Source organism: Rhipicephalus microplus, chromosome 2 (assembly GCF_043290135.1).
Source record: "Rhipicephalus microplus isolate Deutch F79 chromosome 2, USDA_Rmic, whole genome shotgun sequence".
Taxonomy (NCBI): Eukaryota; Metazoa; Arthropoda; class Arachnida; order Ixodida; family Ixodidae; genus Rhipicephalus; species Rhipicephalus microplus.
The window spans coordinates 74,432,108-74,457,192 of NC_134701.1; the positions used below are offsets into that span (position 1 = coordinate 74,432,108).

The 25,085-nt window shown below is 46.1% G+C and overlaps 1 protein-coding gene across 1 annotated transcript in view; it reads right to left on the reverse strand.

The window, feature by feature from the left end:
• Positions 1–18,535: 18,535 nt before the first annotated feature.
• Positions 18,536–25,085, reverse strand: part of LOC142785001 (uncharacterized) — a 109,205-nt gene continuing 102,655 nt past the window's right edge. The window contains exon 13 of the mRNA XM_075883422.1: positions 18,536–18,783. Coding sequence (XP_075739537.1) covers positions 18,622–18,783 — 162 coding nt within the window. The 3' untranslated portion in view covers positions 18,536–18,621. The remainder of the gene's footprint in view (positions 18,784–25,085) is intronic.

Genomic DNA, 25,085 nt, shown 5'->3' on the forward strand with positions numbered 1-25,085 from the left:
AGAAAACGTTCACGAAAAAGTTACAATCTCATCCAGGTTGCAATGGCAAGTTTTCTATTTCAGCCCACGCAGCACTGTGTCTATCAAGTGCTCAAAAGTCGTGAGGGAGTTGCGCAAACTGAAATACATCACGTTGAATTGATTTAGCCCTTAGGGAGATGCGATGGCTGTTTTCTCCTTAGCGTAATACTGTATGAGAATTTGCCAGTACCCAGGGCGCAAGTCGAGGCTTTAAAAGAATTCCGCGCCTTGTAGAGAATTAAGGGCGTCGTCAATGCTTGGCATCGGGTACACGTCTTTGCGTGTGTTGTTATTGAGCGCCCGGTAACCCACGCAAAAACGAGCAGAGCCATCCTTTTTACGGACCGAAACAATGGGCGACGACCAAGAGCTAGATGGCAGACAGATGACTTCCCGTTTAAGCACGTCGGCAACGTTTTCTTCTACAATTTTTCTTTCAGCTAGAGACGTGCGGTAAAGTCGGGGGTGTGCGATAGATGTCCTAACTGTTTGAGTTCGATGTGATGTAGTGTAGTAGTGCGGTCCAGCGTAGACGAACAAATATAAAAAAATTGCGTGTCTCTGTAACAGTGAAAGCAGCTGCTGCGTCTGTGATGTCGTCAAGACACTGCTGATTGCGGTGACAAAGGCTGAGAAAGAAGTATGCTCATCAAGGGTAGGGTCTTTGGATGCGATGGCCTCAAGTGGCATCAGAAATACCTGCTTGTAGTAAACAACATGTGTCACAGTAGCGCTCTGCGGCAGTAGAATCTTCTCCGGTGTAGAGTTTACGGCAGTGACGACTGCAGATTCATTGCAAAAACGAACGACACCAGACGGAAGAACTATGCCTTTACAAACACAAAGTGGTGACAGGCATACCAATACATCGCCAAGGTACATGTCATTGGCCGAAATCGGGACAATTTGCTCTTGTAGTGGCAGCAGCTCGATATCTTTCGCAGTGACATAACGAAATTATTCTGCAAATTCAGCCTATTCAAATGGTTAAAACTCATAAATTCTTGGGAGTAATTTTATACCGGAGACTAACATGGTCGCCCTATGTCCAGTCCCTGGAACAAAAAGTGAATCAGGCCATTCGAATCCTCCGGCATCTTTGCGGGGGGCCAAATGGGGTGGTACTACAGAGTCGTTATTAGCCCTACATGTTGCCTGGATACTCCCCATGATAACTTACTCACTGCCTCTGCTGCACGGACTCCCAGCCTCCACCGAAAGGAGACTTCACTTGTTATTGGCAAGAAGCTTGAGGGTATGTCTGGGTTTACCACGGTCAACCTCCAGTGCTTTAGTGTATGCGGAGGCTCGAGAGCCACCTTTGGCAGTACTCCGAACTAAAGCAACATCTCGAAATTTATTTAGAATTTTCACGCAACATGAAAATCATTTTTTATCTGCTGCACTAACACAAAGGACGGCAACGAGACTACAGGATACTATATCATCATTTCAAGCAGTAGTACCAGAACTTAAACAATGGAAACATTAAAAACCACCTTGGACGCTGCCACTACTCAACGTTATCCGTGAAATAGACGGCATAGAGAAGAAAGCAGACATGGCACCTCTAGTAGTGGCACAGTTCATCAGCTTCATGTAAAGCATAATGAAAAAACGAAGATATATACAGACGGATCATGCAAAGAAGAAGCGTCAGCCTGTGCGGTCTTTATACCCGAAATTCAAAAAAGAGAATGTACAAATTATCGCACAAACCTTCATCGACGACAGCAGAATTGGTGGCTATCTTTGAAGCAGTTAAGCTTATCTGCGAGAATCTCGAGCCACGAAAATGGGTGATATGCACTGATAGCAAACCTGCTCTTCAGCTAATCATAAATGTGAGATCACCTTACAAAAATGGGGAAATAGCACAATGTATCACAGAAACTGTGGAATATGCCTTATCGCAGGGTCACAACATTGTATTCCAATGGATACCCAGCCACATTGGAATAAAGGGAAATGAAGATGCTGATAGTCTCGCGATGAAAGCATTGAAGGAAGGACGGGAGTGCACAGTCCCTATGTCTGGGGCGCATATTCGACAGTTTATATCGCAAGCAGCTAACCATTGTTCGATGGAGATGTGTTTTGAGAGCCCTAAATCAAAGGAAACAGTACTTTGTGAAGTTGATCCACACAGAAAATTTTCCATAGTGACAGACCTCCCACGACACTTAGAGACATTAATCCACCGACTTAGATTGTAAGTAGCATACACAAACAGCTTCCTGCATAAGATACATAGATCCAACTCAACGGAATGTCATTGTGTTCATGCAGAAGAAAATTGTTCCCCATATTCTTTTGGAGTGCGTTAAATACGCGAATGAAAGAAAAACATTGAAGAACACATTAGCAAATTTGGACAGACGGCCCCTCAAAATAAAGAAACTACTAGGACCATGGCCTGAGATGCATCTCCAGAAAGAGGCAATAATCTTTCTGACAGCCTTTTTAGTGGAGACCGGACTGGACAAGCGCCTATGACTGACAGCCAGAGATGGGTATTATGTAAAATGTGGTCATGTATATACTGACATTAGATTAGTAAGGTGTGCGTGTAAGTAGTTTATGACTGTGTGAACTGCGTGAAGAAAACTGTGTATTGGCATGTTATTTGAACTGGTTTCAGTGTGCTATTATGTGTTATTCTTCTTTTACGTATAGTTAATTTTTGGGTACCGTGCAGTATTACTATTTTATTTTTCGCTGCAGAACTTTGTGATGTGGAGTAGCCGAGACAATAGGCACCTCAACCTTTCCACAGCAAAACAGTTAAAACAGAACAGAACAGAACAGAAGTGGCTTCTGATTGTCCTCGTCGAGCATGTAGTCAGTGTCGGTCACGTGAACGACGCGTTGTCGGCAAAAATTGCCGCGGAAGCAGATGATAAGAAAACCCACCTTGAAATTAGTTAGTGAGAGCAGCGGGATAGGACAGCAAACTGAACGTGATGGCGGGTGCCTTGGATAAAAACACGTAGAGTACAAAATGCGGAAGGGCAAATGATGTTTTTTTGGGCAGCAGCTAACGTGGGACCATCGTAGGGCGTCATTATTTCTTTAGTTATTCACACAAATAAGCACGAGTAACAGAAAATGTCGCTCCAGGTCAACTAAAGCACTGACACGCACTCCTTTCACTTCCACGGAGAACATGTTACACTGGCCTCATGGAGGAACTTCAGTTTCTAAATTTGAAGGCAGTATTTGCTACACAAACTGAATGATTTAGTTTTCCCAATGACTATCAGAGGAGAATGAGGCGGGCCGAAGTAGGGAAGAGGAACGGCGGAAGGGCGAAGTCGAGCAGCGTCTTGTGTTCTGGCTGTTCCTCGGTGCATTCGATGCCGTTGCGGGGGAGACGAATAACGTTGACCTTGATAAGAGGCCCCAGTGCACCAATCCCGTTCACGCACGTAGTAACCCTGACGCTCATATTGCTGGCCCTTTCAGCAGAAACAAGATATGTGGCCACGATAGCCGCAGTAATAGCTGATAAAATGGTACGAGTGCAGGGTAGGGAGCAGAAGACGTTAGGGTCACTGGAGATTGCGCAGACAGGTGAGCCGAAGAATGGTCAGGTGGCATCGAACGGTAGTTGACAGGCGAGCTGCAGCAACCAACGCGTAGGATGGTTGCGGGAATGTCCCGTGTACGTCGCTCAGAGGCACGGCAGCAACTTGAGCATAGGTTGATATGAGGCGAAAAACAGGTGGCTGTACGAGAGCAGGGCTGGTCAGGAATGCAAGTTCCTCCCTGATGATGTCGCGCAAGGGAGCTCCCGAAGACTGTGTTGAACGCGGTGAAAGAGGTGTGAAGCCCATAAACCACAATTCTACGCGTATAATGTCCCGGATGAGGTCACGCAGATGGCCATGAGACGTGGAGTGGGGGCCGCCATTGTCCGGTTGGAGACGAGCAGAGTCCAGCGAATCAAGATGCTGTCATGTCGCGAGGAATTCAGCGATGGCAGCTGGATTTTGCGCAGCAAGGGCATTAAATGCAGCAGATCAAATGCTTTTCATAATGTGGCGCACTTTGTTCGATTACAGCATGAATGAATTGACACACCGGCACAGCGCAAGGACATGCTTGATGTAGGAAGAGTACAGTTCACTGCGATGTTCTTGGCGAGTACCCAAGGTCTTCTTCGCGACGGAGGAACGAATGACCGGTGTCCCCAAAACGTGTTGGAGCTGGTGCTGAAAGGTCGCCCAGTCAGATAAGACAATGACGTGGTTGAGAGAGATAAACAACTTTTATTGAAACGGCAAGTGTTAGAGGAGTTGACTCCCCTCCCTTAAATGGCAGCTAGGAGTCCTTGGGCCCTAGCGGCATCTTCGGCTTGCCTGATGACCTGTAGTTGGTCCTCGATGCTTGAGCTTAGCAGCGCGGTCTCCCACTGCTCCGTATTCATGTATATGTTTGGCCCCTTCACGATGTTGGGGCAAGCCCAGATAATGTGTTTGAGGTCCGCCCGCTGATTGCAGTGTTTACATCTGTCTGAGTAGAGGTCCGGGTAACAATGATTATAAGCGATTGGGTTTGGGAACGTGTTTGTTTGTAATAGGCGCCACGCTGTCGCCTGCTGCTTATTTAATGAGGAGTGTGGTGGCGGGTAGTGCTGCCTCCCTAATCTGTAGTGCTTGGTAATTTCGTTGTAACTGAACATGCGGTCTCTCTCCGCACGCGGGCTCCGCGTCATTCCTGCCCCTGCTCGGCTCGCTAACTCTCGAGCTAGGGTGTGTGCGGTTTCATTGCCCGGGAGGGAGGAGTGGGCGGGCGTCCATACAACATAAACGTCGCGCTCTCCGCGAAAGTTATTTAAGATTCTTAACGCCTCTTTCGAGACCCTTCCGTTAGCGAAGTTATGAATCGCGGTTTTAGAATCACTGATTACGACGCTGGCCCTTGTGGACGCAAGCGTCAGCGCTATGGCCGTTTCTTCAGCGATTTCCGAATTTCCTGTTTTAATGGTGCCGCTAGCAAGCAGGTGGCCCGCTTGATTTGAAGCGACTATTGCCATGTGTCGACCGTCTGTATATTCGGCTGCATCTACATATACCACGTCCGCGTCATGTTGAAACTTCTTGTGCAGTGCTCTCGCTCTTGCATTCCTCCGCTCCCGGTGATGTTCGGGGTGCATGTTTCTGGGTAACGGAGGTATTATGATGCGCTCTCTGGTTTCTTTTGGGATATCGTATTTATTGCCGCTTTGGCCAGCGTACGTTATTGCAAGTTTGTGCAGGATGTGTCTTCCCGTGTTGCTTTGCGCGAGTCGTTCATATTGCGCTATCATATGAGCCTCAATAAGTTCGTCTAGCGTGTTATGCATTCCTAACGCTTCGAACTTTTCGTTAGACGTGGTGATCGGTAATCCGAGGGCTTGCTTATATGCTTTTTTAATTATGCATTCTATCTTTTGTTTTTCCGCCACTTGCAACTTGAGGTATGGGGTCACATACACTATGCGGCTGACGACGAAGGCTTGGATGAGCTGCACTAAGTTGTGTTCTTTCACGCCGTAGTTTTTGTTGGCGATTCTTCGAATCATTCGAATGGTTTGTTGGGTGTTGTTATCCAGTAACTTTATTGCTTCCCCGTTATGTCCATTCTCGGATATTCGGAGTCCCAGAACTCTTATGTGTTGTACCTGAGGTATTGGGTAACCTCCTGCTAAGATTGTGATGTTGTGTCGTTCGTGAATGCGCTTGCGACTTCTGCTTGTAGGTCTGTAGAGTAATAACTCCGATTTTTGAGGAGAGCATTTTAGGCCATTGTTCTCCACGTATCGCTCTACCGTATTTACTGCTTGTTGTAAAATCTCTTCTATGTGACCGTCGCTCCCGCCCGTCACCCATAGGGTGATGTCATCCGCATAGATACTGTGCTGAAGCCCTTCGACGCGTTCCAGCTCTGAGGGTAAACCAAGCATCGCCACGTTGAATAGGAAAGGGGAAAGCACCGAACCTTGTGGTGTTCCCTTGTTGCCTAGAACGAATTCTTCGGATTCCGCTTCCCCGGCCGTGATTGTAGCTTTACGGTTGGTGAGAAAATCTTTTATGTAATCGTACACTCTCCGACCTACGTGTAGGTTTTGCAAGTTGCGCAATATGGCCTCGTGGGTGACGTTATCAAATGCCTTCTGCAGGTCAAGGCCCAGAATGGCTTTTGTATCCAGGGTGTGCGTTTCGGCGTCTATGATTTGATTCTTTAGCTGCAACATGACGTCTTGCGTCGAGAGTCTTGGTCGAAAGCCGATCAAGGTGTGTGGGTATAGCTCGTTGTCGTCCATGTATCTGACGAGACGCATTAAAATTACTTTTTCCATGAGCTTTCCAATGCAGGACGTCAATGAAATGGGCCTGAGATTTCCGATGAGCGGCTTTTTGCCCGGCTTGGGTATTAATATGATTTTGGCGGTCTTCCATTGCTGCGGTATGGCGCCCTTCTCCCAGCATTCGTTTATGTACTTTGTGAGAGCAGTGACGGATTCGTCATCTAAGTTGCGAAGTGTTTTATTTGTTATACCGTCGGGACCCGGGGCGGACTTGGGATTGAGTCGTCCGAGTTCGTATCGAATCTCTGCCTCTGTTATGGAGGCGTCGAGGTCGACGTTATCCTTCCCTTCGTACTCTGGGAGTCGCGCCTTTGTGGCATCTCCTACGTATGTCTGGCGTAGCTCGCGTAAGAGCTCTGCTTCTGTACCTGCGTAGCTGTGTAGTATTCGTTGCAGGTTTTGTCTTTGTGTTGTTTTCGTGCCTTCTGGATCAAGGAGGCCTCGGAGAATGTTCCAAGTTTTGGACATTCCGAACTGCCTGTTCATTAAAGTGCACATGCCTGCCCACTGCTGCTGGGACAGCCTATTTGCGTAGTCTTCTATGTCTCTGTCGAGCGCGACGATTCTCTTTCTTAGACGCCGGTTGTGCTTTTGACCTTTCCAGCGCTCTTGCAGGCTGCGTTTTGCCTCCCACATGTGTAAGAGCTTGCTGTCCATTTCTTCCATTCCTGCCTCTTCGGGAACATGTTTGGTGGCTTTCTGCACGCTACGCTGGAGTGTGTCTGTCCACTTCTGTATATCTTCGATGGACTCTGTAGCATCGTCCTCTCTTATCTTACGAAAGGTGTCCCACTCGGTTAACATTATTTTTCTACCTTTCTTTTTACGCGGACCTGCTTGTAAAATTGTGCATACAATGTAGTGATCGCTGCCTAGATTTACGTTAGTGTTGGTCCAATGAGGGTTGGATATATTCCTTATGAATGTAAGGTCCGGCGTGGTGTCTCTACTGACGCTGTTCCCCATTCTGGTAGGGTGTTGTGGGTTAGTTATTAGCGTGAGCTCCTCGTGCTGTGCGTCGTTCCACAGGTTGCGGCCTTTAACGTTTTCGATGGTGTAACCCCAGGCGGCGTGTGGTGCGTTAAAGTCGCCCACGACGATCAGTGCTTGTCTGCCCGTTACGTTTAGCACTTTGCGGAAAAGCGAGCCAGACTTTACCTTTTGTCGTGGTGGACTGTACACGTTCAACACAAACAAGCTTCCCTCCTTTTTTCGAGACGGGAGAATTTCTAGTAGGACGTGGTCTATGTTGCGTACGCCAGTATCGTGTTCTACAGCCGTTATATTACGATGTATCAGTGTGGTTACTGTTGCTTTTTCAGCTAAAGTGCTATATGATTTGTATCCTGATAATTTTGCGGTCCCCCCAGTTTCCTGGAGGGCGATTACATCTGGTGCTTGCTTGGTTTTTACGAATTGCTGCAGGTTACCCCGCTTACGACGAAACCCACGACAATTCCACTGCCAAATCGTGTATTCATTAGGCGGCGCCATGTTGGCTACTCGAGTTTTCTATGCAGCTGTTCTCAGCCGCAGGTGGTCTGCTGTACGGCTTGCTCTTGACCGGCCTCGCTCCTGCGGGTCGGGCGTCTTTCGAGACGTTTTCTAGCTGCCCTACCCTACCCTCGAGGGTGTCGAACCTCTGAGACATTTCATCTCGCATCTGCGTTATCTGCTGTTGTAGGTCCGCGCGCATCTGCATGAATTGCTGCTGTAAACCTACGAACATTTCCTGAAACATGCTTTTTACTTCTCCGAGTGTAGAGTCGCTTTGCTCATCGGCGTTTTCCTTTGCCCTTCGTTTATGCGGTGGCGTTTCTCCACTCATCGACGCGGGAACGGGCGTCGCCGGAGCTCGAAGAGGTGTCGACGCCCTAATGGGTGTTGGCGTGGTATGGGTCATCTCTGAGTGTTTTGGGTTCTTAAGCTTAGCGTTTTCTACTTTAAGCATTTTTACCTCTTCCCTTAGCGTCGCGTTTTCTCGCTTTATTTGCTCTAACAACTGTCTGATCTGTGTTATTTCCTGTTCTAAGGCGGACCCCGCGCGTGTAGGTGTAACAGCAGTGCCAGAGACCGCGTCTGCAAAGCTCACCTGTGCCTGAGTTTCTACCGCTCCTCGGCTGGATTGCAATCTTGACGTTGCCCTGGATCTCGATCGGGTTCTCGATCGGGTTCTCGAACGGGTTTTGGACCGGGTCCTCGACCTTGGTCTGCGACCGGGCTGCTTCCGACTGTCCCCCTCGTATGGTCCCGGGGGTGAGCCTTCTGTGCGATGGCCTTCTGATCCCTGGGTGTTCTCGCTCGTTGCTTTGCCAGCTCGTTTGTTGTAGTCGTTGATGCCGTATGGTGTTTCGGCCTCCGCTTCTTCTCTTCTTCGTCGCTCCCAGCGTCTTCGCCGGACCAAATACGGTATCTTGTACTTTGCCTTGCAGCGTCTGTCTCCCGTAAAGTGAGCTTGCCCGCATAGCTGACATCTTGCTTCACACTGGTGTTCTTGCGGCGGGTTGGCCACGCCGCATCCTCTGCATATTTTTTCGTCTGGGTTGGGGCAAACGTCCGCCCTGTGTCCCAGCCTCCCACATTCGTAGCAAATGTCAATGTGTTTTCTGTATAGCGAGCACCGGACGATGAGCGCTCCGTATTTCACGTATCTCGGCACGTGTAGTCCGTCGATGAGCACGATTACATTGTCTGTGTTGCCCATCCTCTTCGCGTGTAATATGCTTGGGTTTCTTGCTGTCACTAGGTTGTCTATAATATCTTCGGAACTTTCCTCTTGGGATATCCCTCTTATGAGTCCCTTAGATGTGTTTTCCGGCGCTGCTCTGTAGGCGCTGGCTTCGTGTTCTTGCTCTCCCACTCGGATCTTCGTGATGGCTCCGTACCGCCTGGCTCGCTCTTCGGACGGCGTGCTGACGACCACGATATTCTGCTTGTAGTTTATGCATATACTGTCTTCTTCTGCTGCTTCGCGACCGACGCCAGCGGCGTTTCTCAGGCAGCAGTATATGCGTGCCTGCCTGTGCTCCGAAACGCTGAGTCCTCCTCGTGGTCGCACGATCACTTTGTAGTCTTCTGCCGGTAGACGAGGAAGTCTGCTTGCATTAGCAATTTGTCGTATGGTTCGTTCACCTTTCCACTTGCTGTCCCCAGGCGCGCCCGTCGGCGCAGCAGCGTCTCTTAGCATGGTTCTCTTCGGGCCTGAAATTCCTCCAGATGTTTTCGTGATGTTTCTTCTGCGGACTTCGCACCATCCGGCGTCGTTGGTAAAGTCCTCCGGTTGCATATCTTCTCCTTCCACGCTTACAACCTCCATCGTGGTGCTAGACGCGCCGTCGAGGCGTTCCGGGGTCGCCCCAGGCGTCCTCATCGACGCGTTGGACCTAGCTCTCCCCGCCGCTGCGGCGGCAGACGCAATGCTTGATCTTCGTGGCGACTCAGAATTATCGGTGTCAGTGCCGAAAAAGCGGGCCCACCTTGCAACAGTTGGTATCCAGGTGTTCGGCTGAACTTCCTCCGTCGATTGGCGTAGAGACTTTAGCCAAGTTTTGCAATTTTTTAACAAAAATCATTTGAAAACTGCGGAGCCTACACAACGTGCGTCCGCACTCTGCGACTCCTAGCGTCCCGTCCATGACGTGGTTGAAATACCATGTACTTGCGACTCCGGTTAGATAAACAGGAACGTTCTGCAGTTTGGCAGCCTCGTCTCACCGATTGCCGTCCTTTCCTCAGTCGTAATCAACAAGCCAGTTTTTCTTCGTCTTCTCCACGAAGACCAGAAAAGAGCGGGGGTTCACGCTGGTGTCCGGTTATAAAAACAGGAGTGGCGGCTTGTGGTGGTGCTGGCGCGTGGTAATGACATCAGTGCCGGCAGGCTCGTTCTGCGACATCCTGCCGGACAGTAGGCGCTGGTATATATATATAAGTATATATATATATATATATATATATATATATATATATATATATATATATATATATATATATATATATATATATATATATATATATATATATATGTATGTATGTATGTATGTATGTATGTATAGCGGACAGACGACAGTACACTTGTTTTTTACGCCTTCAATTCAATATACGCCTCAGGGAGAATTTGAGTTCCTTAAAAGGTAGTCCTTTTTCCGTGTTAGCTTCACATTGCCATTCCTGCAAGTGTCAACCGCTATTTGAAAAAACAAGTGTACTGTTCCGGCATCCACTTCAATCCACGCATGAAATTTCCGAAGCATACCACATTTCTAGAAATGAGAATCAATGTGTCAGCCATCCATCATTATCACTACTTGACTCAGTTTAACTATATTGTTAATTCGTAGACAAGTGCTTCGAATGAACGCCACGCTTGCTGCTCAAACTATCATCTATTTGCCTGTTGACATGCGCAACCTTGTGTATTTATATGTCCTTAGAACATGAGAATAAACCAGTTGTTAGTTGAGTGCTCGTGCTGTTTGCCTCCTCTTTGCTTTGTGTCGGTGTTCTACCCCCACGCGCCCAGTTCGCTGAACCATTGTGTACTTTCAGCCACTGATGAAGAGTGCCGGTCAGTACGTCTTCTCATGCGGGTGTAGCAGCCGTGTTGAAGAGCCGTGTGAACAGCTTCGGGATAAGCCGGCTGTGGACCTCTTCAAACCGCTGACTTTCATTGATAATTTTGTCAATGGCTGCACAATTCCAGCCCAGTAATAACTTGAATGCGTCGTCCGCTCTTCTTTCAGCACGTGGTCAACCTTGTCCACTTCCGCCATCCCACTGTCAACCTTATGACAAATACCCAACACCCCCTGATGTACAAGATGTACGGTTGTGTGGATCTCTGAGCATGGACGTACAGGTCTTTGTGGCTCTCTTTCAAACCAAGGGATTCCCAGATAAGCCGCGCAGTTTTTTATTTCAACAATGTGATTCTCATGACATGCTTTCGCCGTACATTTCTGGTCGAACAGCCCGTCGGCCAGCATAAGAGTTGGGACATGTTGATTGATCCCACTAGTACCTTCGCACTCAGATATCCGCGCTTTGGCATCGACTTCATTTATACCGAAGAACGTCCCAGAGTTTTTAGAGTACGCCAAAACGTACTATCATGAGCAGTATCACTTCAAGCGCGCGAGTGCGTGGCAAAAGCCTCAAAATACAGATAAAGTGATACTAGTATGGCGCTGCCTAAACTGGAAGGGAAAGGAGTGCGCTCTTCCGCTGACTGTTCGCACTCCCACATCACGATACCCGCATGAACGTTGCTTGTGAACGGGGGTTTATCGCGTGCCTTCGGCCACTAGCAATGATAACAAGAAAATGATAAATTCACCGAAAACAAGAATGCCTATCAAAATGCTCAGCGAACCCTATCTAGAAGTAATGAAAGCATGGCCTGCGCATCGCGGCCGGCTACGTCACAGCCGATGTTTTGGTAGCTTCATAGCCTGCTTCGTCAACTGGTTGTGACTGTGCGCGTTGATGTGAATTCATATGACCGACAGCTGCCACTAGCAGCTCACACGCTATAAGCTGCGTTTCGCAACAACGATATCGAGGAAGGCGTGTCAACAGCTGGCGTAAGCACGCTGCCCTTTCCACATTGTTTCCCACAGTGGTCGCTGCAAATCAGTCGATGTAGGGTTCGAGGTTGCTCGATACGCGTTAACGTGTTCGAGCTCATATTGCTCACGATAGTACGTTGCAGCGGGGTTATGGCTGATGCAGGGGCTGAAGTGGTCGGTGCATGCGTTACGCTGTAGTGACTGCACCAGCATGCATTGTGGCACGCGGCTCTTGTGAGTAGCTGACACAACTTAAGAAGACGAAATCTTGAAAACAAGAGGCATGTGGGCAAGCACGCGAACGTAGTTTTTGTCGATATTGCACAAGCTCTGTCGTGCTACTGTGCTTGACCAAAAGAAACGCACACACCTTATTGCATTACCCAAGTGGTGGAGTCACGCAAAACTATAAAATTATGTATCTGCCCTTGGTTTCGTTCAGGTGGCTTAAGGCACTAGTTCAAGTCTGTAGTGGATTTCAGTCAGCGATTACTGTTTCGCACTATAGCGTACGTTGCAACAGCAGTACCTTGTATCTCAATATTTACGATAAGTTATCAAATGTAACGGAATTGTAGATACAAACACTATAGGCTTACAAAACGTGTCGCCATAAAGATACAAGACAGTCAAAGAATACCTGAGATGGTATACCAGATATATTTACCTTCCATACTGCCCAGCCGTGTGATACAGCCACATGGGGCATGGCAAGTCTATAGACCGTTTTATCGTGTGAGAACGACTTGACTATAGAAACCACTCTTTTCTACCTTTTTGTCTTGTGCCGACAGTGTGGAGTGTACGGAACTGGTGCTTGGATAAGCGGCGTTGTTGAACAATTTTAGCACGTTTTAGGTAGAACTGGGGATTTTCTTCTCTCTATTGTGATTTCAGCTAAAATACACTGTACCGTTTATTGTTGCACTAAAACGTACAGAAAAAAATGGAAACTGCCGTCTGAGTATGAGACACTCGTCATCAAAAGTTGCAGTGCTATTGGTTCCGGTTGCTTCCTGGCACATCGTTCGTGGCACGTGACAAGTTCTACATCAGCAAGTGTTACAATCTAAGTAGGATTCCCGGTGTTCAACTCAATAAAACAATAATCAGATACGGTTGTATTGGCGACCAAACATATATGGTCAAGTACGGCCCTGTTTAGTAAAGTGCAAGGCGTCTAAGCACTGCTCGAGTAGCCACCTGTGTTGTTTTCGCTTCAGTTTAGTATTAAATTTCAGTGTTGTGTGTTCCAAACAATTAGCCTCCTAGGTTGGCCCTACACGGCAATTGCTGCCACTTACGCATACGCAGCTGTGATATTGTTGGCCGTAAACCACTCATTACGAAGCGGTGTAACCGGAATGACACATTTAATATCTTCTACGCACCGGCCTTGTAAAACCTGAACATTCCCTTAACTGTACAGTCGTCGGCACCTTTAACACGAACGCTCCGCCACGTGTCCCGCAGCAGTTTGATTGACGCTAGTGCCACGTATGTTTGGGTTCTGTTGCCGAGCTGCTAACCATTCATGACGACATACTATCCAAGCCTACCGAAATATTTCGGCGAAAGCGGCCAGCACTTAGCGGCTGGCGTCATTCAAACTAGCCCTGACCACGCACCGAAGTGTTCAAGTTAAAGGTGCTGACGGCTGTACAATAAAAGGGCGTAGCGAAATCCTTGTCGTGAATATACAAGTTATTTAATACGGGGGGATTTATCTTGTGCAATTCAGTATGAAAGTTGAATAGTAAAGAAAGTGTTTTGTCAACTGGTGTGTTGAGTTACTACCTAAAGAGGACTTCTTTTTCCGTTGCTTAGAACCGTGTTTGAGAAGTCGTGCGTTGATATACAAGACTGGAAATTCGAGAAGCAAATCAAAAAACATGTTAATACGATATCTAGTGGTTGTATTACTGTCGAATTTGCGGTTTACTTTTGTAAATGACAGCCAGAGTGGCCCAGAAACAGTACAGTTATTTAATGAAGTTACTAAAGAAGTATACGCAAAATACCTCTTATGGCGATTATGGGCTCATGTCTAGGCACGCTTCGAGCTGCACCGGCAAAACAAACTCTATAACCATCTTCTCTGTATCGCCGCTGAAATCCAGTCAAGCGCTTCGACTGTCCAGAGAAAAGAAGAACAATATGTGCGCTGGCATGCAACCAGCAGTACTTTTTGTGTTTGTCAAAACGCCTCACTGTGATTACTTGTAGATTTGTCTACAGGAACGTGCAATAAATGACGAAGTAATGAGCGGTCACCTAGAATTCTTGCAACAAGATAGACAACAGTTGGTGAGCAGCAATTTTATGCCAGTCATTGCCACGAAATTGAGTCTGCGCGCTGCACCACGACCGCAAGTGCGAGTGGTAATCGCGGTGTCAGCATAAACAACGGTGAGTAAAAAAACAATTGGCAGATCCCACGTACAGTGGAAATCAGTCATGTGCGAAACACAGTGAGGAAGGTCGACATGTAACAATTACCACAACGTTTCGAGGTGGACGTAAAATGTGCCGTACATGACTTCCATGTCATGATCATCATGTTTGCGCCTGGCATTTGATGCGTCTGGCATTTACTTCACCTAATACCCAGTTCAGTATATCTGAAACTAGCGAAATGGCCATGACTGCGCTATGAGCATAGCAGGTAGTCATGTTTTGTATGACACGCATGTCATTATTATAATTTTTAGTGTGTCTTTTACTTTCGGCGTCTATTCCCGTCATGTAATACCAAATTCAGTTTAAGTGAACCTTGCGAAACGGCTGCAAGCGTGCTTTGAACGTAGCATGCAGTCATGTTTTACATAACTCGCATTTCATGATTATCATGTTTCAGCGTATCATTTGCCTTCGTCGTTCATTCACGTCACGTCATACCTCCCTTGGTATATTTGAAGCCGGCGGAACAGCCAGGAGCGCATCATGGCAGCACTATGCAGTCATGTTCTTTCATGACACGCTTATCATAATTATCATGTTTGCGTCAGTCATATGCCTCCGTCATTTATCCATGTGACGCAACTCGAAATTCGGTATATGTGAATCTAGCGAAATGACCACGAGCGCATCATGAGCATGACATGCAGTCAAGTTCTTACATGACACGCAAGTGATGACCATAGTGTCTGCACCAGGCATATATTTTCGTAATCAATTCACGTCACGTAACACCAGATTAGGTATATACGTGAAGCGTGCAAAACGGCTGCGAGCGCACTATGAGCGTAGCGTAGCATGTAATCATGTACTTACATGACTGCATGTCGTAATTTTCACGTTGAGACCTGTCACTTAAGCTGCCTATGTAGCGATGTCAAACCATACCAGTTTTGCTATATGTCATGTGAACCAAACTACCGCAATAGCAGTCACTACATGACGTGTAAATCTATTATTCCACTACATACATGTCATAATTTTCATGTTATGACTGTTACCTATGCTCGTTATACAGTCTCTTTAAGCCACACTAGTGTTGATATACATCCAATTATTGAAATGGCCGGAGAGCTAAACGTCATAGATAGATAGATAGATAGATAGATAGATAGATAGATAGATAGATAGATAGATAGATAGATAGATAGATAGATAGATAGATAGATAGATAGATAGATAGATAGATAGATAGATAGATAGATAGATAGATAGATAGATAGATAGATAGATTTACGGTCAAAGTCACCGAAGTTCGATAAAAAATGCTTCGTATTTAAAAAGCAAAAGTATAGAATGATAACATGTTGGGTTTATTCTCCCAAAACCACAACATGGTTATGAGAGACGTCGTAAATAATAGCTCTGAAAATTTTGATCTTCTGGGGCTCTTTACCGTGCCCACACATCACAGAATACATGGGCCTCTACCGTTGGCCTCCATCAAAGTGCAACCGCCGAGGCCGGGTTTTAACCCATGACCTTCGAGTCAGCAGCCAAGCGACCTAGCCACCGATCCATCAAGGTGGACTGCAACATTTACAGTGCATAAAAAAAACCACTGTATCATTGAGGGCACCAGAACTTGCTTGCTTTGCTAAAGGGAGTCGAAAATCCCTATATTTTGGAATAGAAACTGCCAAAAACACACAACATTGAGCTCTTTCGACACGTTCGCGTCATCGCATATCATATTTGTGCACAAATTGATCAAAACACTTCAGAGAGTCTAGTATACCTAGACTGCATTTCTTGGTACGAAATTCAGCTCGCCAAAACCGAAAAAGGCGACTACAACTGCAACCACACAAATATCCTACATACGTAAGGCCGAGAGAAGGTGTTAAAGGTCTTTAGGTACGTCAGTGACTTTTTGGGTTTATTAGCTGTAGACTTCTCCCACAGGAATTAGTCCGACTTTAGATGATTTAAACCAACCATGGCAGGGCTTTGTTTGTTTTACTTTTGAGCTGCCTAGCGAAGAGATGCTAATTTTTAAAATTGAGGCTGGAAGTTTGTGACCATCATGATTGATGGTCTTAAATGCCACAAGCCAAAAAAAAAACTTTTTCATTCAAGTCAGCACACTTGAAAGACTGTGAAAAAAAGGAATTGCGAGTTCCGCCTAGTAATTTACTCTGAAAATTTTGTGCCCTCAATCAATTTAAGAAAGCATCAAAAATCAGATGAGACGACTTCTGGCAGCAGGTTTCCCTAGGTCACTCCTTACTACAGTGACTCAAATTTTGATGCCGAAAAAACTTCCAAGCATTTCCCCGAGGGTGAACATGGTTAACTTCGAATGCACGGGGTGATGCTATTAGAGGGAGTAAAGTTAAAATTCGTTGGCGACGCTGATATCGGTGTCAGTAACGCGCCTTATATCCAGGTGGTAGCGTTGCCCCCGGGACATCCATCGCACGACCCGCTTTCGACGGGAGACTGAGAGAGAAGGCGGGCGCGCGAGAGAGAGGGTGCGCGCGAAGCTGCAGCGAGCGACGAGAGCGGAAGAGCGAGCGAAGGAGGAGGGGGACTATCAGCGTCGCGTCCATGGCTTATTCGGTAGAGCGTCGCGCTGCGGCCCGCCAAGTCCTCTTTCTTTTAAAGATAGAGAGAAGACTGCGGACGCCGCCGACGGCGGTGGATGGTTTGGGGTCGCTTATAAAGTGTATTCACACTTACAAAAAGTCACAGCTTTGCTGCAAATGCGAAGCAATGAACGCGATGGCAAGAAATTGGAAGGTCATGCGCAGCATAGATGGAAGATCGAAACGGGCCCCGCGTTTCTCACGCACAAATAAGAGAAACGCGAACTGGCGTCTCAGTTTTTACTTCGCTGTGCCTGAAAAGCACGTACTTTTCGCAAACAGAGGTTGTGCAACGATTGCAGTGACCTTTATGCGCATGGTAACTTCAACCAAATTGTTCCCACAAAACCCAAAGACTAACCAAGACGTACGATCCTCCCCAATGCAAGATAAGGGTGCGCGATCATGCGCACACCCCTTATTCTCTACGCGGCCCGAAGTACGCGTGGCATTTGAGAGCCGCCACGCTCACTTCGCCTTCTTGGTGATAATGCTGAAAACACAATAGTTCCTCCTGAAATGCCCGGTAAGTGGTAGATATGAATAGATTGCCGTGAGAACGCTGAAGAAGGTACCCTTCGGTGGCTCAGTGGTAACGCCTCGCCTTGACGAAGTGGAGGTTATTCATACATTCATTTAATGTATTTCACCAAAAGAGATACAATGGCCGAAAATGGGGGGGGGGGGGAGTCCCACGTTTGATTCTGCACACCGGAGTCTTCTTTTTCTGGGTGGGGTTTTTTTCTTATATTGACACGTATGCATATACGGTGCATGACATCGACGCCGACGTCCACGCTGATGCGGAAGCCAGCGGCGAGAACCAGCCGAGTGTGTTCCTATAATTCCTATCGCATTAAAAAATCCACTAAGAGTCGAATGCGGCAAATTGACGCCAGTGGTGGATTCTTTTCTACATGTGATCACCAATGAGATGAAAAAAGTTACCGACAGACATGGTGTTCCGGTGGTGCTGACTGCGCCGAACAAGCTGTCGAAACTATGGGGTCATCAAAAGAAGGGTGTCGAATTCGACCATCCCGCTCTCATTTGGTAGGACCTACGTTGGTCAAACGGGGACATACACAAAATGAGGAATGAGGAACATGCGCAAAAACGTAACAAGCATGCCGTAAGAGGAGGTCATTTTGTGGCCTACATTAACTCTTGCAGCAGTTGTGAAGCACGATGTGAACAGACGTCGATATTGGGAAGACGCCAAAATGGGCATGCGCGGCTGTCTTTGGAAGCTATTTATATTACCAAAAATATCCTCTACTTATCTTCGAGAACTCTGTATTCCTATATTGATCTGAATATTGTATCTTGCATTTGCTTCTATGATTCAACATTTCAATCACTTTTTCAATTGTCTAAAACTCCTGTGTACGCACGCGCAATAAAGGTGCCTTAGAGTCAGATATGCATTCACAGTTGAAGGGATGAAGCAGTTGATAGTCAGTGCTCATGTGTTCCATTTTTCTTCTTGGTGCGGCGCGTTCTCTGTTTGCACTGTTGATTTTAGTTCAGGAATATTGAAAACGGGCACAAAGTTAGCTGGGAAAAGAAAATAAATTGCAAAAAAAGCACAGTGTATTGGCCGACACAAGCTCTATGAGAGAAACTTGATGCTGCATTCTTATTTGGACGAGATAGTCCCCTTGAAGCCAGCCAACGTCTTTATATAGCGCAGCCGGTTGTACGGCCCACCACCACAGACGCCAGTGAAGTCCTCGTATTGAATATTGTCAGCAGCGATGTTGTAGGGCAGCTCTGTGTCGATGCCTTTGGTGTCGTAGAGCTGCAGAAAAAAAAACAATACATGAGAGAAGAACACATGGTACGTAAAGGCATAATGCACTAAAATCGTTAAGAAAAGCAGCACAACGAAATCAGTGCTCAAACAAATATGATCGTTAACGCGTTCGCCATTGCCAGCGACCTGTAGGATTTTTCAGCAATTTCAAGGCACTCGTTATCATTGATTAGCTGTAGCAAATAACGCACGTACGGTTTTTTGTAACGTGACTGCTGAAATAATACGTAATTTTTTTTAGTCCTATTATCCCCGAATGCGTGCACAGGGCTCCTTCCCTTCGTATGTGCCATGCTTCTAGAGCTTTCATTTTTATGCTGCCGTGAAATGCTATCTGCGTGCCAGGCTGATAGCATTACTAGACGAAGATCTGATGCGTCCATTGACCATCTAGTTAGCATCTAGATAGCAGTAAAAAACTTGTCAATCTTTGCGATGACAGCATTCAAATGTAGTTGTTCGTTGAATTCTCGAAGTTGTAGTTGTCAGCATTTTATTTTTGCGTTGCTAAAGAACTGGTAATGAGTTTAGTTTTAAAAATAACGATCCCTCTTGTCTGCTTTCATTTTCAGGTACATGCTTGTTTGCTGCATTCCTGGGCGAGCATGGCTGACCTTGGAGCTCATGTTTACAGAGAACGTGTGCGCGTGGCCAAAAGCCTCTTTGCGACACTTCCGCTACGTCAGTGGCAGCCGACACCACTGCTGCACCCGAAAAGCATACCTCGCCTATTCTATGGGCTGTCTCTTTCCTTACTGGGTACAAATAGTTTTCGCCTTCCACTTTTTAACATGACATTCTTTTTGGCACCTTTAGCTACGTTCTTCTGCCTCGAGAGCAGTGTATGAGCATAATTGTTATAAGGAGCATTTTTTATCACAAAGTGACCCATAGCCAACAGAGATTTTTGTAAGCTATGCCGTGATAGCTTTGATTCTGTTATGAAAACAGCAATGTGACGGTCATGCTGCAAATAAGCGTTTCGCGTGAACACTGTCAACTAACAACGCGCTACGCCGGCATAAAATCAAAAGTTCTGTCAATAACAAGAAGACCCGTTTCTGGCCCAGCACTGCGATCGAAGGTAGATGGCACACCACTTGGTAACACTGACAGGTAGTTTTACACGCGGCAAGTGGTCAACAATGAATATAAGGAAAAGTAAAGAGCGATGACACTTCCCTGTGGTACACCAGACGATACTTCATTTGAGGAAGATGTAAAGTTCTTTGCAATAGTGCATTGGCGCCGAATAGAAAAAAATTGAGGAGCCATGATGAAGTGATAATGTCCAGTTTAAGAGCTGAGAGCTATAAAAGCACGGTTTCTTGACAATCGAAGTGCTGCTTAGAGCACTGCATGGGCCGACTTTTTTTTTTTTGCCCGGGCCTGGCCCGGCCTAAAAAATTTATGCATCGGCCCACCCGAGCCTGAACCTGGGTTTTTTATTATGGCCCGTACCCGGCCCGGGCTTGAGAAGTTTGGGCCCAGCCTGTCACGACATGGCCGGTTTTTGCCAAATATGCCTTCAGCTTTAACGAAGCCCTGTCCAATTTTTTGTAATTGCGTAGATATCTGCAGCACACAAGATAATTTCTAAAGAGTGAGAATTTTGTTCAAAGCCACTTTAGCCAGTTTTGTATACATTTCCCGTTAATTACAGCTGCTACACTTCTGGGAAATAATTTTATTACAATGACAAATAAAATAGGGGTCGTAGCTGCCTTTTTCATTTACGCAGTGCTAACCACGCTACGTTATTTTTTCATGCCAAACAAACACTGCAAAATATATTACCCTCATAAAGTGGAAAATGTGTCATACGTTTATACACCGAATTCATATGAAGTGTAAAGAGCTGTGGCTGTTGACTTCATGTAGCAAGTCTTCCGAAAACTTCGTTTATTGCACAACAGAAGGAAAAAAAACTTGGCGCCCGCAACTTTCCAGGGGGACAACTCAAGTGAATGCATCGCAGAGTAGCGGGGGTATCGCATCAATGTTGCCTAATTGGATATGGTTTGGTAACGCTAATTGTTCATAATAGTCATCATCATCAACATCAGTCCGACTACTCCCACTGCTGGGCTAAGGCCTCTCCCATGATTCGCCAATCAACGTGGTCTTGTGCTTTCTGCTGCCACGTTCTAGCTACAAGCCTTTTTTCTAACTTTCTGTCTCCTCTTCGTAAGTTCGGCTTTTCTGCGAATCTAGTCAGTTACACTTAATGACAAGCAGTTATCCTGCCTACGTGCTACGTGCCCAGCGCACGTCCTTTTGTTCTTCTTATTTCGTAGTTATCATTCTTCTTTATAGAATCAAGAAGAATTGTTGCCTTCAACGTAAAGCGAAAGCCAGGATGCCCTTGACTGAATTCTGAACGCGTGATCCAGACCATGAGCAGTCGTTTTTAGGGGCGAAGCTCCTGAAAGCGGCACCCGTTCGTCCCTCGTAGCCGTAGTCGTGGTGTGTAACCAGTCTTACCTTTTGACCTGCAAGGTGGTGCCGGTGGGAGATTTCTCCTGTGCGTTGTTAAACAATATAAAATTTGCAGCGTGCGCGTTAACTAAAAGCCGAATTTTCCTGTCTTACATTGCAAATTAGCAGCCATTGGAATGTATATTCAGCACTATCCGACAAGAAAGGGTTGCTTCGTTATACTCGCTAGGCGCAACCTCGTTGGTTTTAGAAAGGTATAGCGAGCGTTGGGCCGCAGTGCCACGAATACAGTGAACTAGTATATACCATGAACTCGAGGTGGTTAAAGGTGGGAAGTAGACAAGAAACACAAGCCGTAAGAAAGTGTGTGTGTGCCACCTCTCGTTTAGTCCTTGGAATGTCCGCTGGGTGGCGGTGCTTCTATATGCGGAATATACGATGAAAAGATGCGATATGGTGGTACTTGAAGTGTTTACAAGATGGAAGAACGGACACACAGGCAGACGCATGGACGGACGCATGGATGGCTGCTCGGACGGATGGACACATGGATGGACGCAGGGGTGGATGCATGAATGAATGCAGGGACGGACGCACAGATGGACGTGCGGACGCACGAACAGACGCACGCACGGACGGGTGGATGGACGCGTGAACGGTCACACAGACGGACGCATGGACGGACGGAAGCAAGAACGAATGGACGGGTGGATGCTTTGTCCCACTCCGTCATTCACTCCGTGGATATGCAGTCATTTTTTTTTACTACCAGACGCTGCCTGCATCGGCCTTGCGAGGTGAGACAGGGTGAGGGGAGCGACAGATTTGCTGGTGTCTTCCAGGTCCGGCATGAGACGCGAGCCGCAGCCATTTCCGAAGAAAGACATCGTGTGACTGAGAAATGCTCCACAATTAATAGCTGCTGCTGGCAGAAAAACACCAGGCTGGGTAACAATATATAAAGCTGTTGTGTCGACTCTTGGGTAAGGAACTGTCCTCTGCGTACACTATGTTTTCCCTCTCAAAACAAGGTTTCTTCATCCCACCCGTCTCCCCCAACTCACTTCCACGGCTTTACCAAAGATATGCGAAAACGAGCCACCATGCTTGAAGCAAGAAGGTTATATATTACCTTGACACGATGTTCCCTGACAATGCCTAACTCATAGGCTCTGTGTCACCGCCTTCGAAATTTGAAAGTGTTATGTCTTAAAGCAAGACAAGATTAAGAGCTTTTCAAATAACTGTCTGTTAGGGCACCGAAGTTAAACAGCCTGCGGTATCTTTGGCGCCCCCCCCCCCCCCGCGCACTACTACGTGTGTCGAGTTTCTAAAGTGCAATCCCCCACCGGGACCCGAAGCCGGAGAGTGGGTGGCTGATGGCCGAAGGCCTCAGTGCCATCAGGGGAGTGAAGAATCGCTATCTACTGCCCACAGTACTGATGGCAGACTTGCAGCTCACGGCAGTGACAACACAGGAGATTGAGATGCGTGACGAAAAGGAAAAGCGGCGAATATGGTGGGGAACGAAATGTAAAAGGTAAAGAATAAAACTCCGAAGATTTCACGTACAAAGGAGTCATTGTTATGCGAAGCATGCGGAGGGAAGGTGCATGCGAAGGGAAGTGAGACGTCAACAAATAATATTAAAGATGTGTCCACAGATTTTAAGCACAGATTTACTGTGAACAGTGGCTTAGGGTTTAAATAAACAGATGTTTACAGCAGCGTAAGGATACCAACAGCAACATAGGTATCTGCAACACGGTTAAAACATTAAACGTAGCCAGCCCTGCAAACACAATGGACGTTTAACGAGTATTAGGGTCTATTCAAAAAGTAGTTGCGAGACCTGGCATGGCTCTGTGGTAGAATACTTTATTACCGAGTGGAACGCCGGAATTTAATTCTTGCTGTGGCCCTGATATTTATTATTTGTATTCGCCGGATCAAAGCTGTCGATGTTTGTTATTATTTAGTGTTCTCGCGTTAACATTACGAATGCATATTCTCACCGTTTCTATAGATAATAAACACTGTCAATCACCTGTGTCATATAAACGCATATACCTGTTCAACTTGAAGTACTTGCGGAAACACACAGGGAGAAAGATGGAAAACACAAACGAGTGCAAAAACTTCAAGATGAATATATTTCAATAAGGCCGAGCCACAAATTTGCTGCACACCTGTGGCACATGCCCACCCGTGGTATATGGGCATGTGCCACACGCACCTGGCCGATGGGGTTTGACGATGTGCGTGATGGAGTTGTCTTATTTTGTATGTCATCAATAGCTAGTCATAATTGTCACGCCGTCTTAGCCTCCCGTACTAATTTTGGTTTGCCCTAAGTTAGTTAGGTCATCAGACGGGGACCCAGACGTAAGACATAGATAGATAGATAGATAGATAGATAGATAGATAGATAGATAGATAGATAGATAGATAGATAGATAGATAGATAAATAGATAGATAGATGGATAGATAGATAGATAGATAGATAGATAGATAGATAGATAGATAGATAGATAGATAGATAGATAGATAGATAGATAGATAGATAGATAGATAGATAGATAGATAGATAGATAGATAGATAGATAGATAGATAGATAGATAGATAGATAGATAGATAGATAGATAGATAGATAGATAGATAGATAGATAGATAGGCTAATGGTGCCTGCAGCACACAAATAAATGATTCGGAAATAAAGCCGCATGTCCACCAGACACACTTTGATAATCCAAGCAACTGGTAATTTTAGACTTTTTAACACTGTGTGCAGTGCACGCGGCCCCCTCAGATCCTGATAATTTAGGAACTATGCAGAGATTAGCTAAGCAGAGATTAGCTAAGCACGTACAACATGTATACGTTGAAATTTGAGAAGAAATGGGGACATTTGATGGCTTTTACTTTTACTTCGATATCCGATAACGGTGAAAACCAGAGAAGAAGTTTCAAAGAATTAAAAAAATCCTCAGAATAGGGTATCACGGAGCCTTTTCAAATTTATGCAATAAAACTTGTCGATGCATGCGCGACGGTACACTTCCGCGTTACAAAGGGTACTGCAGCGAATTATTATCATAATCATCCCCTTGTTTAGAGCTTTTACTGACTATCGCCTAGGGAGAGTTTTCACGTTTTTTAGCGCGTCGTGTTTTGCTTCAACAAAGTAATACACGTACGAATAAATGACACAATATGGCAAAGATGAAGGGGGCCATAAAAATAACACAAAAATGTAGTTTATGGAGTGAAAATTCAAGTTACGTATTATTTGCTGATTACCAGATGCTTCATATACCAAGCTGCTTCGCTAGCCCAACAAATCGGGAACATTATTATTGATAGGCGCATCTGGAATAACAGCCATTCCGCATCATGCACTTCAAGTACACGAAAAAGAGCCCCTCATTATGACTCTCTAGTCGCATCTACCAGTCTACGAAGTCACGCAGCTGGTTACAGGAGCGGTGGGTGTGAGAGCCTAGCTGCAAACTCAAAATATTTAATGAGATACGCGTACAGATTACTAGAATAGTGAGTTATATACACAACTCTATAGGCAATGTATCGGTGCTCTTCCAGCAAAACCACCTGGTAAACCTTGCCTTACATGGTACTCAAGAGCGTCTTGCACCTAATGGTGTAAAGCCCAATAAGGAGTTTCTTATAATTACGTGTATCATGCTAATGAAGCAAACTGCTCGACGTCATCTACTGTGAAATTACTGTGTAGGCTAATGAACAAAACTACCCAAAGCCCTCATATGCAGCGTTTCAAATAGTTTGTGTCACATTGCGACGTTAACCCCCACAAAACAAAGTAAAACA